The sequence below is a fragment of the Telmatherina bonti genome (assembly GCF_933228915.1).
Source record: "Telmatherina bonti genome assembly, chromosome: 10".
NCBI classification, from domain to species: domain Eukaryota; kingdom Metazoa; phylum Chordata; class Actinopteri; order Atheriniformes; family Telmatherinidae; genus Telmatherina; species Telmatherina bonti.
The window spans coordinates 7729946-7742704 of NC_136628.1; the positions used below are offsets into that span (position 1 = coordinate 7729946).

Sequence of the window (12759 nt, forward strand, 5' to 3'; positions counted from 1 at the left end):
CTTGTCAGAGTTGTATAATCCAGGTTCCTGTTCCAACCAGTCACTAAACCAGCTGAATTTAATTAGCTCAGCACCACCGCAGGTAGACGAGACACCTGTTCTAAATGCACAGATAGACCCAAGAACATGGCAGGACTTTACTTTACTTTACTTTACTGGATTATACACCTCTGGTCCTTGGTTTTAGTTTCCTGATTTTTTTATTTTTTTTGTAGTTTTCTGTCTTGCTTTCTTTCCTGTTTCTCAGTTCACCTGGTTTCATTTAGATCAGGGGTAGGCAACTCCGGTCCTCCAGTGCCACAGTCCTGCAAATGTTTGGAGTTTCCCTGCTGCAACACACCTGGCACACATCAGACCTAATCAGCAGACTTGTGCAGAGCTTGACATCAAACTCTGCACAAGTCTGCTAATTAGCCACTGATTTGAATCAGGTGTGTTGAAGCAGGGAAACCCCTAACATTTGCAGGACTGTGGCACTGGAGGACCGGAGTTGCCGACCCCTGATTTAGACTATCTGTACAGCTGGGTGTTTTTGTGTTTCCTTATATTTTACTCTGAGGCCTTGTCTACACGGAACAGGTATCTCACAAAACAGATATTTTTCTCCCATTTGGCCTGTCATCCACACAAAAAGCAGGTTTATGCAATCCAAAACGATTGTTTTAAAAACCTCCGACCAAAGTGAAGGTGTGCGCATACTCTGTTTGTACCTTCGTATGTCTGCGTTTGGAAGACCAGCTTCACAACAGAAATAAACATGTTTACAGGCTGGTACAAAAATCCATTTTGGGTTTAATAGGTCAGGTTTACCTTCATGACAACTGTGGGGGGAGTGAACTTTTTCTAACTCGCGCTTTTAAAAGTAATTTAATCTCGAAGTTCGGCATATTTAGGGGTGTGTCCTTTTGATTGACAGGTACCCGATCTCCCGCTTCAAGGAGAACGTAGAACAACTGCGGTTTTTAGCCGGTTAACAACTTTAGCCTTAGCTTTAGCCTAATTTGGTCGGTTAGCTCTTAGCTACAGAAAGCTCAGAGTTTACTAGATGTCAATCATCCACCATGACACTCACAGCCCCCCTCTCAGCTCCACCTCTTCGCTCATATTTGTATTTTCCGGACGAGATGACACGCATGTCCCTGCTAAGATGGCGATGGTAGGAACTTCAATTTCCACCAAGCTTCAATTCAGCTCTTCAGAAACCTATAGGTGACGTCACGGAGGCTCCACCCATCTCTCGTTTTATGTACAGTCTATGGAGTGGACATATAAAACCAGGGTTTTAGGTTTTTAAACTTCACCGTCTGTGACAGAAAATACCATGACATCACATGTGCCACCTTTGTTTTTAACAACATGGAAGTCCTGAAAACTGTGTTGGCAATATTCATCATCCAGGTTCCATGACTGAAGCCAAAGGATGAGTTGAAGGAAAGTTCTGCTACCTAACCATATCGCATTAGAGGCATGTTGTGAGTTTATGGAAGTAACATCATGAGATGGAGGGTTATCCTGATTGGATCGGATTGTGGGCGCTACCGCCGCCTAAAGGTTCGATATGCTTATGAATGTGTTTAATAACGCTGCTATGCAGATAAGTGTGGATGGATTTGATTTTGAAAAACAATGTTGTGTAGACTTTTTTCTTTTACTGCCCGTAGGGGGGGAAGATATTCAGTTTTACAAAAACCGGCTATGTGTTAAAATGGTCTCAGTTTTTAGTTTCGGTTCATTGCAGTTTCCTTCCTGCTCTAGTCTCCCTCTGTTGGTTTCTGAGGTAGTTGCTGCTGAGTTGGTTGTCCTTCATATCCAATAAATCACCATTACCTGCATCCTTGCCTGGATCTGGTTCCTTACATCCACCATCTCGTGACGATGAAGGTCTTATCGTCCACACAAACAGCTGTTCGTAATCACATCACCATCTGTGCATCGTTCTTCTATCCACTGCACACCAGCATGAATCGTTATGATTCCCAGTCTGGCTCAGGCAACCTTGCTGTGACAAACACAGTCCTGTCTAAGTCAACATATAAAACACACAGCATGAACTGAAACAGGACCCACCCTCTCCCGTCCCAGTTTCTGGAGGAAGTCTGTGGTCCTGGTTCTGTCGGGCGGTGCCGTCATCCTGGAGGTTCCAGATTCTGGAGGTGGGATCACTTCTGACTGCAAAGAAGACAAGAAAAAGGACACATGCATCTCCCTACTGTTTGCTTCTTTAAAAAGAATCAGTAAAATAAGAACTTTGTTCGTTATGTTCTGAAAACCAGAGATTTCAGTCTGAACACATGAGAAGTCAGAAAATCGCTGCTGGAACAAAAACCAGCTGTAATATTGAGTGATTGTGATGTTGGTGCGAGACGTTTCTCGTTCTGGATTGGATTCCCTGGTGAAGGGGTTTGTGTGCCATTAAGCCACTTCTCTGTGTCTAATTTCAGCCTGTTTCTGTCTGTCTTTCACAGCTACACTGGGAACCTTGGAATTTAGTCTGCTGTATGACCAGGAGAACAACGCCCTGCACTGCACCATTAACAAAGCCAAGGTGAGCTATCCTGATTTACTGAAATGATTACTCTGTATGAAGTCTATCTGGTTAACCCCCCCTCTTCAGTGTCTTTGCTTTTTGTTACAGCCTCAATAGGCCGTTGATTGTAGCTAATATGTTGATAAAATAAAATGTGTATTTAACGAGGGAAACCTCATCATTTACAGGACGATCACCTGTAACGTAGAGAAGAATAAAAGCAGGTACAGTTCAGTTTGAACGGTTACATGTTGTCTCAGGATAAGTACCCGGTAAGGCTTGCAGCTTTCCAGAAGCCCTTTCTTCTTTCAGCCTACACATTTTGTTATAAACACTGTGGAGCAGTAACTTTACACATCCCACTGTTATTTATAAGAGTGATGTTTACCAACTGTGCCAGCGTGACTGGTACAGTGTGTGGGGCAAACTCACGTTTACGGTATGATTTTTATCCCTTTCAGTGGGTTTTCTCTCTGTCTGTCAGCTGATATGAAGACGGAAGACTTAACTAACTTAACTGACTGATAAACACATAAAAGCCTCTTAAAAAGAAACTCTGAATGTCCACACTACTCCCCAACCCCCCATTTACAACAAACTACATAGTGCACTCATTCTGTTGGTGATTCAGGCACAAAGCTGGATGTTTTCTCCTCGTCGCAGATCACGTGACCACCAATGGTCACCATGGCAACCATCCACACGTCGCTCCAAATCCAATCCAGAAGATGCGTTTTCTTAGTTTGTATTTTATCCTTTCTTTGCTGCATATTTATTTAACAAAGGTCAAGTTTACATGGAAGTTTTAATTCATCCTTATTTCAGAATAAAAGTTCATTCCACTTTAAACTGGTGGAAAATGACCAAGTAAACACCTGATTACGAATGCAAAAGTCAGTTTGTAAAGTATTTTCCGATCTTTCTGCGCATGCTCGTTACCTCGTCCCGTCCCGATAATTCATGTATTCCACGTGTTGTTTTGCCTCCGTCTTCCTTCACAGCTGTTAAAAAAAGTGAAGTGTTGAGCTGCTGCTTTAAAATTAAATTAAAATAACGGCAAAACTGGTTTCTAATATGCAGACCATGTTATGACCGAAAAGACAAGAAGCAGGAAGCGAACTTTGTTTATTTCTGGTCGACGTAAATACGTCACGCTGTCCAATCAGAAGCCTTCCCAACCCACCAATCTGAAAAGGAATAAAGTCAGTCCATGTAAACCTCCATCTGGAATGATTATTTCCATGTAAATCCGTAGGGAGAATACTGTTAATTCGGAATTATTTCATCAGAATTATTCATTCTGAATTAAATACATTTTGTAACCATACCTAGGTAAGGGTATAAAATGAAGGGATGATTTTTTCTTATCCTGCTTTGACGTTTGTGCCATTTTGAGCGCCTGCCTGAAATGCATTGTGGTCTATATTGTTCTGTCTAGTGACCATCAATGCTCATTGCTTTTCAAGATGCATTGTGGGTAATTTTGAGTGCACTACTTTTTTCTCTCTGGACATTCGGACCCCTCTAGGAAATGGTGTGACCACAATGTCTCTTTGCAGGGAACAGGGTGGACATTCGGACTCAGCCTGCGTATATTTTGTGGTTGTGTCCTCGCAGCTCATCATCCAACCATGAAAGTGGCTTAGTTAAAAAAAACAAGAGTTAAAAATATTTATTTAATTCAGTTTGTTTTCCACCGTCTTCCCCAGCTTATTTTCATTTTCAGTAACATCTCTGTGAAATATCAGCCATCCAAGTAAAGAAATATTCATTCTGACTTTTCGTTTCTGATCATGTTCATGTGTTTTATAAAACTTTCCCTGCAGCTCAGTAAACTTTCCTCTTCCTGTTAGTAGTCAGCCTTCCTCACCTGCATCGGGATTTAAGCTTTTTAGTTTGATTTTAAAGCCCAGTTTGAACAAAATCTTGGAACTCGTTGGGTCTTTCGTTTGAAGATGGAGCGCGGAGGGCTGATTTTGACATAAAAGTGTTGTGTTGCACATATGGTCCAGATACTGCTGTACATGTATCAGACGTCTTCTTATGCTCCAGCATACCTGATCCAGACTTAGATAAAGGGAAAGTATGGATGGTAAAAGGATTTTTGAGACTTGTAAAACCTTGCAGTTGGCCGAAGTGCTCGTTGGCCTCTCAGCTGGTCCCTGTCCAAAATGTCTTTACTGTCCTTCTGTCCAACAAGTCAAACTTGAATTCAGATGATTGACCTGCAATAACGTGCTTTTCTGAGCTGAATCATGCTGTTGCGTTGGGTTTAATTAAACTTTTGTTGCAAATAGCAAGTAGTCGGGTTTATTTCTTTGATGTCGGTGGAGAAAAATACAGTAAAAGTCAGTAAATGTCATCTTCACAGAAAAAAATCTAATATCTGAGCTGTTTTCCCATCTATTTTTCAGGCATTACACGAATAATTTGAGTTGATGCAGTTTTCTGACTCCGTTTTATTCTTCTTCTTTTCGTCAACATCAGATTTACTTTGCCAAACGACTTTATAGTGAGTAAAAATCAAGTCTGTTAAAAAAAACACAGCAAAGCACCAAAAACATTTAATGTTTAAAACAAACTAAATATCCTTATGTGTAATGTTGTGTAATTTATGTTTGTATAATATTGTTTTTATGTTTAAATAGTTATTATATTTTCATTTATGTATTATCAATATTTAGCAGTGTTTTTGTTTGCAATTTTAGACCAAAGTTTCATCAGTATTTATTACTGCACAACATTCAGAGACAAACGGTTGTTTTCAGCTTCGCTGAATGTTGCAGGAATAGCAGTGTTGGTGATTTAAAGAGGCTGGTTGGTTTTTAATTAGCTAATTTTTACAACAGGAAAAAAAAAGACATTTCTGGACTGAGTGGAGCGATGTTTCCTGCAGCCATGGCCGCCGTCAGCAGCTATAACTCCATTGTCTGTCTGAATCGTCGGTATGGAGATAAGTGGGCTTCAGAGGAGCCAGTGTTGGCAGCAGCGTTGGACAGCAGAGCGGGCATCAAGCCACCCTGATTTATGATGTTATTTCCTAGACCGCCGTCCTCCGAGACTTCAGCTGCTGCTTGGCCAGGCAGAGAAAAACATTTTGTTCTTTTAGATACGCTCTTAAAGTCCATTCCATCATTTTATTTGTATGCTAAACCCTTTATTGGTTGTTCGAAACATGGATTTTTTTTTTTCTATGGCTTCAAAATTTCAGTCCTCCAGCAGTAACTGGAGCAGATTAAAGTTAAGGCTTTTCCTAATGAGATGTTATTGATCCTGGCTGAGATTATGACACTGTGAGCATCACCCCTTATTGAACTGGTCCCTGTCATCCTTCCAGAACAGCTCTGACCAGTACGGAGGTATGTTCGTAGGGGATAGTTTTCCTTTATTTTATTTTTTGACAGCTTATTTTCTGGCTTTTCTCTGCTTGTGTGAAAATGTTCTGCTTCAGCTCAGACGTAGTTTTACTCTCAGATGCTGGACATGCGCGTGTATCGTGTTTCTCTGCTCGCTCTCAGACTGCAGTAAAACTGTAGAAAATTCCCAGCCAATGCGGCGCCAGACATACGCGGAGGTTCCTGTGTTTTCCGTAGGAAATCCTCTGCAGCTTTCCACGTGGCTTCCTTACATACCTGCAATTAGAATCTCGTCCGGCTGACGAGATTTTAAGAGAACTCAACGTTCAATGGAAACACCTGAAAAGTTTTTATAAAACATCGCTTTTATTTTGCAAAACCATGTGATGGAAACATGGTTTGTATCCGTTTCTCCATTGGTTTGGAATTTCTGACAGTTTTACTGCAGCCTGAGAGCGAGAAAAAAATGACGTCATTTTTGCGGACAGAACCTTTCTCTCAGTGGGATCAGACATTTGCTGATTGGTTAATGCAGAAAAGCACGAAGTTGTCACTTCCGCAATCGTTTAATGGATGATCTGTCCATTGAGAGAGATCTTTTTAATGGACACCTGATCGACAACATGTAGCATTTAAAGACATGGATTCTGTCACGTGCACAACCTGCTCCACCATGGACAAAGTTTCTTCTTACATATGAAATAACTCCCCAGAATGATCCCCGCCCCGCTGCAGACGAAGCTTCTCATGGAGTAGGAACTGACCAGAACAAAACAATTTTTTTTCTCTCTCGTTTTTGTGGCCTCAAGTTTAGACTTCTGCTAGAGTTTTTAACAAACTCTACACAAATGATGCTTCAAACAAACACAAAACACACCAAGAAGCCAGAAAACTCACAGAAATGTAAATAAAAGCATTAATTATTCCATTGTTGCCTCTAGCAGTAGCCTGTGTTCTCAGCCTGAGGGTCCAGGGCCATCATGCTCTATATGACGTGCGCTTTATGCAGACTGCATGTGCAGGCAGCTTTCCGTTCCTATGTGGTGGCGTAACCCGAAATTCCACATAAGTCGGATTTCTACCCTTAAATACCCCCTTAATCACTAAATAACTATCTAAATACACGTATTATACTTCATATTAATGGAAAAATAGTACAGGCAAATAAAATAGACATTTAGATTAAACTAAAATAAATAGACACGCACAGAAGCACAGAAGCGTCGTCTCAACCTCCGTGTCACCATCGGAGCCTCGTGACTTCAAAACAAGTTTTTTAAAATTTACAGTTATTTAATGAACGTCGTAAAGTCAAAACGACGTAAGTGGAGAACTGCGTAACCCGAGGACGGCCTGCATTTCTGGTTTAAGGAAAAATAAAAAGGCAACACACACTAGGTTGCTATACAGCGGGCTGCGAGACGACGTCATGCTACATGGACACGGACAGGCCGAACGCTGCACCCACATCCGCCAGAACGCAGCTTCAGACAATGGAAGCTGCATTATCGCCTTTCAGTTCATTTGCCAGTCATCAGACCTGCATTTTACTACAAAGCTAATTACCGTCATTTATTGGAACCATTTTATCCTTTTTCGTGCTTTTTAGGATTTAAAGAAGCCAAAGATTTATCTGTACTCCTTTTTACCTTAGTGCTGCACATAATAACAAAATTAATCATCTTTCTTTAAGCTCCTTTTTCCTGCTAATTAGTGTTCAGATAAAGTATTTGTATTTGTAGCTGCAGGGCTCTGAAACATGCAAAATGGGCTGAAATTTAAGCTCTTAGATTCTTACAGTCGTTTAATTAAATCCTTCACATGTTAACAGGATAAAAACTTGATAATATCAGCTTAATGAAAACTCATCTCACATGGAATAAAGAAAGTCTTGTTTCTGATCTTTACACCGCTAATTCAATCAACAACATCCTTCTCCTCATTCTGTGTGAAGAAACCACAGGTCATGTGTCATCCATCCATTATTTACCTTATCAAAGTAAACTTTGTTTTGTTTCCTCATGACATCCGTCTCGGCAAGCAATTCATCACCGGAGGAAAATAAAATAAAAACCTGCAATTTATATGAAGACAAAGCAACATCGTATAATGTCGTAGTTGTGTGTTCAAACACCACAAGCAGTGTGTGTCACTGTCAATCAAACGTAGAATGATAAAAAAAAATACCAATTACTTAATTGCTTTTAATTCCCTTTTATGAAGTGGCTCCAATAAAGTATATCATAATAAAAATCTTTATGTGAAGAGAAGCTGCTCTGGTGGCGACTAGAAGAGCCTTGTGCTGATATCCGTTGACATCCACATAAACATGCAGACGGCACACGCTTATGGACCCCATTATGGATGATGGGGGGGGGGACGCAGAAGCTACTCTGCCTGTTTTTTAGACCCGTCGGAGATGCTACCTTGTGGAAGATAAAGAGGAGTAATTTAAACGCTGAATGGGTAAATTTCACAAAGAAGGAATAAGACAAGTTTATTTATTTTTATTTTGGACCGTTTATTCAAACCATAGACTGGAAATAAAAAGATGGGCGGAGCCTCTGTAACGTCACCAGTAGGTTTCTGAAGAGCTGAATTAAAGCTCGTTGGGTGGTTCCTACCATTGCTATCTTGGCAGCGTCACGCAAGTCGTCTCTGACAGAAAATAAAAAATGGGCAACGAAGTTGAACTGAGAGGGCTGGGGACTTTCAGCATCGGGGTCGATGACTGACATCGAGCGAACTCTGAGCTGCCTATAGCTAAGAGCTAACCGAGCTAACCCGGACATAACAGAAGCTAACCAGCTAACGGAGGTAAGCGGGCTAAAGCTAAGTCATGCTGTTAACCAGCTAAAAACCACCGTTGTTCTCCATTCCTCTTTCTCACAGCGGCATATTGGGTACCTGTCAATCAAAAGGACACGCCCCTAAATATGCCGAATTTCGAGATTACTTCTAAATGGAGGAGTTAAAAAAAATTCACTCCCCCCACAGTTGTCATGAAGGTAAACCTGACCTATTAAACCGAAAATAGATTTTTGTACCAGGCTGTAAACATGTTTATTTCTGCTGTGAAGTTGGTCTTTTTAACATGGGAGTCTATGAAGATTTGTTCTGTTTTGCAGCCCCTAGTGGATGAAGGGGGAACTGCACTTCCACATAGGCTTCACTTTTAACCGCCGGATGTTGCCGCTTGATTCAATCATAAAACCATAAGTTGGATAAATTCTGACCATTATCTGAGTCCAGGGGTATCAAACTTACAGACTGGGAGGCAAAACCAGTCCATCAGAGTGTCTGATCTGGTCCATGGGATGTAAGTCTGCCTGTCTTTCATGTTTAAACATAAAACCATCATACAGCAGAGGGATCCACTTTTCTAATATATTTAATCTGTTTCTTCATTAATTGATGTGACTTCAATGTTTGTATGATTAGCTGAGCCAGCTCAGGTGGTCATCATTACTACACACATGGAAATGTACACATGTACATATAAAATAACGTGTAGCTCTGGGAAAGGCAGTGGTCATAATGTGAAGTGTATTTCTGGTTCTAGAAATCTGGATTGTGACGTTGTAGATCCATCAGGATCTGGAAGGTGGGGGTTTATTCATTAAACACAACATCATGATAATGTAGGCTGCTTGTACTGTGGAATAAAACAAAGAGGAAAATGGGGAGTTTTTATTCTCTATCGGTTATTATGGTTTTATTTGCTGTTTGACTCACTTGAGGTGAGCTTGCAATGTATGCAACCCCTGAACTAAACTTAGTTTGACACCGTGTCGTAGTCGCTATACCACAGTCACAGTCATTATAAGTAACCACAATCTGCAAAACATGATATTCAGCAGGCTTCCCACCCTGTCTGTAAGGAAGAGCCCAGACACCCTGCAAAGGAAACTCATCTTGGCCACTCATGTCTGTGATCTCTCTCTTCTGGTCCCAGCTGGTGATCAGTGAGGGTAGGAACGTTGATTCACAGGTAAACTGCTTTTTAGGTCAGCTCCTTCACCAACCGATGCACCAACCAGTCCATTTCGCTAGTCCGCCTGTCAGTCTCCAGCTTTGACCTTCCCTCATGAACAAGACCACAAGATGCTTGATGCAAGACCTTATTCCCGACCCGGAGAGGAAACTCTACCCTTTTTCAGGTGAAGACCCTGATCTTGGAGACAGTATTCGGCCGTGTTTAGACCGTGGGATAGTGACCATTTTGTCCCTGCTGTCACAGTTTGTGGAGATGTGGGAACCCAAATGCAGGACGGAGAGGCAAACAGAATACAAGAAATAATGCTTTGATCCAACAGAACGACCAAGGACACTAGATGTAGGCAACATGATGATGATCTGACACAGGAAACAGAACTGGGGAGTATAAATACCATCAACTGTATATAAAAGATGGGTGGAGCCTCTGTGACATCACCCGTAGGTTTCTAAAGAGCTGAATTGAAGCTCGGTGGGCAGTTCTGATGGTAGGGACCGCCCACCGATGGGTGTTGCCAACTATTGGAGCTAACCAGATAATGGAGGTGAACAGGCTAAAACTAAGACACGCTGGTAACTGGATAAAAACAGCAGTTGTTCTAAATTCCTCCATCTTGAAACAAGATTTTGGATATCTGTCAATCAAAAGGACACGCCCCTAAATATGCCATGATGGAATTAAGAGATGAAATCACTTCTAAACAGAAGAGTTGGTCTTTTTGACATGGGAGTCTATGGGAATGTGGTCTGTTTTGAAGCCCCTAGTGGATGACGGGGGAACTGCAGGTTTAGTCACTTCCGCATAGGCTTCACTTTTCACCGCTGGAGGTTGTTGCTTGATAAATACACTGAGGGACTTATAAGGAACAGGGATACTAAATGAGGAAATCAAAGCTAATGAATGGCAAGCAAAACACGCAAAATGAAACAGGGAAATCTTCAAAATAAGTAGGACTCCATCAGGACTTCCTGCGTCACAGATTCTTATTTTTCTTTTACTTTTATTAACAGAATTTCTCGGCATATCCGGATGTTGAAGGGGTCCGGTTTGGTTTCGGTCTCAGTTTTTTGAAGACGATGTGGTTTCTTTGGCTTCATTGAGTCAAGACCTTTAACTCTCTGGAGCGATTCACAGCGAGTTTGAAGCGTCTGGAATAAAACTCAGCATCTCCATACCTGAGATCACATTGATTCAACTTCATATTGTTTTATTGTCTGAATTGTTGGTTCACTTTTTGCAGAGTGAACTTCCAATTATCTTTCTTTTATTGCTTTTTTTGTGTCATTAGGAAACACGTTTTTATGAGATGCCTTCTTACAAAAGCATTTCAGATCTACTAGCTCTGAACCCATAAGACTCCTCGTCTTCATCAGCCTCTTCATGTAGATGAAGCTGAATCCTTCAGGATCAACACCTTCTCTGACACCTGCAGCCTCTACTGATCCTCCTCACCTTAAAATGCAACCAAGCAAACTCTACATGTAAACAATTACTTTCCTGGTGAGCACTCACTGTGCACTCACTGAAACCAAATGTAGCGACATTCTGGAAAACTCAAACATGCGTTTCTGTCATAAAAATAAACAGTGTGTGATGAGTATTTAACACTAAAAAGCTCTGAAAACTTGACATAGCAAAACAGAGCCCCTTCAACTGTTTTATTTGGACAAAAATTATGAACTGAGAAAAAAACTCCTGAGTAAACATGATGTACTCCAACAAGCACATGCGTTAGACCACCTGCATAGCTAAGTATGGAGTTTAACTGTACTATTGGGAGAATTAAATTAATTCAGATGCTAGAAACTGTTTTCAGGTAGAAAAATCGCTGAATAAAAGTCACCGGTATGTTTATGCTAATAACTGATGCCTTTGTCATGTTTTAAAAAATTAATACACCTCTTTTAAGATATGTTCTGTCACAAAAGTCAGGAGAAAACACTAAGTGCAGGACTGGAGGCAGGAATCAGACCAATGAATATAAACCCTGGAGTCAACTGCAAACAAACAGCAAAATAAATAAATAAAACTCAGAAGGAAAAACAAGACGGCACCAATCCTGGACATGAAGGACAAGATCATTTTTTTATTTTTTAGTGGTAAGACAGTTGTTTACTACTTCCTGTAGTCTTTCTCAGAAGCATCATGTGATTTTACTGAGTACCAAAAGACAAGAAACAAAAAGAAAAATTTAATTCAACATGTTCAAAAAGGAAAAGACCTGCTCTAATTAAGTAAATTAAATACAATTAAGCCATATTTCCGCCAGAACATAGCTTTTTCTGTAGTATGGATGCATTATAACTGCACCTATTATATGTGACTCTGACATGCTGTGGTCTTCGCTCTAAACATCACCTGTGTGAGTTGCTATGCCAACCTTCTTTTTCTAGACACCAGTGCAAAATAACAATAAATGGTCTTTCACACTATTATCTTTTATCACCATCCCCCAACTTCCTGAGACTGAATGCTCCATTATCAGACTCTGAGTTGGTGTTTGCAAACCTGCAGTTGAGTTACGACTCTGCACACCAAGATAAGATGTTTGTTCATGCCGCGTTATTTTCCATACCACCACTACAGCCACACTTCACTTGACAGGAAAACTTACAGATAGTACCAGCAAATGAGCAGATTGCAGAAGGAGGGATATTGTGGAAAAGAAAAACTGGTACAAGTTTGTCATAGAAGTTTATCACGAGTTAAAGAAAGAATTGAAATTGTGCTTTTCTTTCCCTGCAGCTGAAAAATCCACCAAAAGCTGTTGCTGCTCTGCTTCAATCAAAATAAGAAATACCCAGTTAGTGCCTGACGTGTTAGCTGTGACAGCCTTCTCACGCTGAGACCCTGGAAGGCTGCTGGCGTATACATCTCTG

General features: G+C 40.9%; 1 protein-coding gene across 1 annotated transcript in view; it reads left to right on the top strand.

Moving 5' to 3' along the window:
* Positions 1 to 12759, top strand: part of doc2b (double C2-like domains, beta) — a gene marked incomplete at its 3' end in the record, with an annotated part of 203611 nt that overhangs the window by 97710 nt on the left and 93142 nt on the right. The window contains exon 2 of the mRNA XM_079248261.1: positions 2466 to 2545. Coding sequence (XP_079104387.1) covers positions 2466 to 2545 — 80 coding nt within the window. The remainder of the gene's footprint in view (positions 1 to 2465; positions 2546 to 12759) is intronic.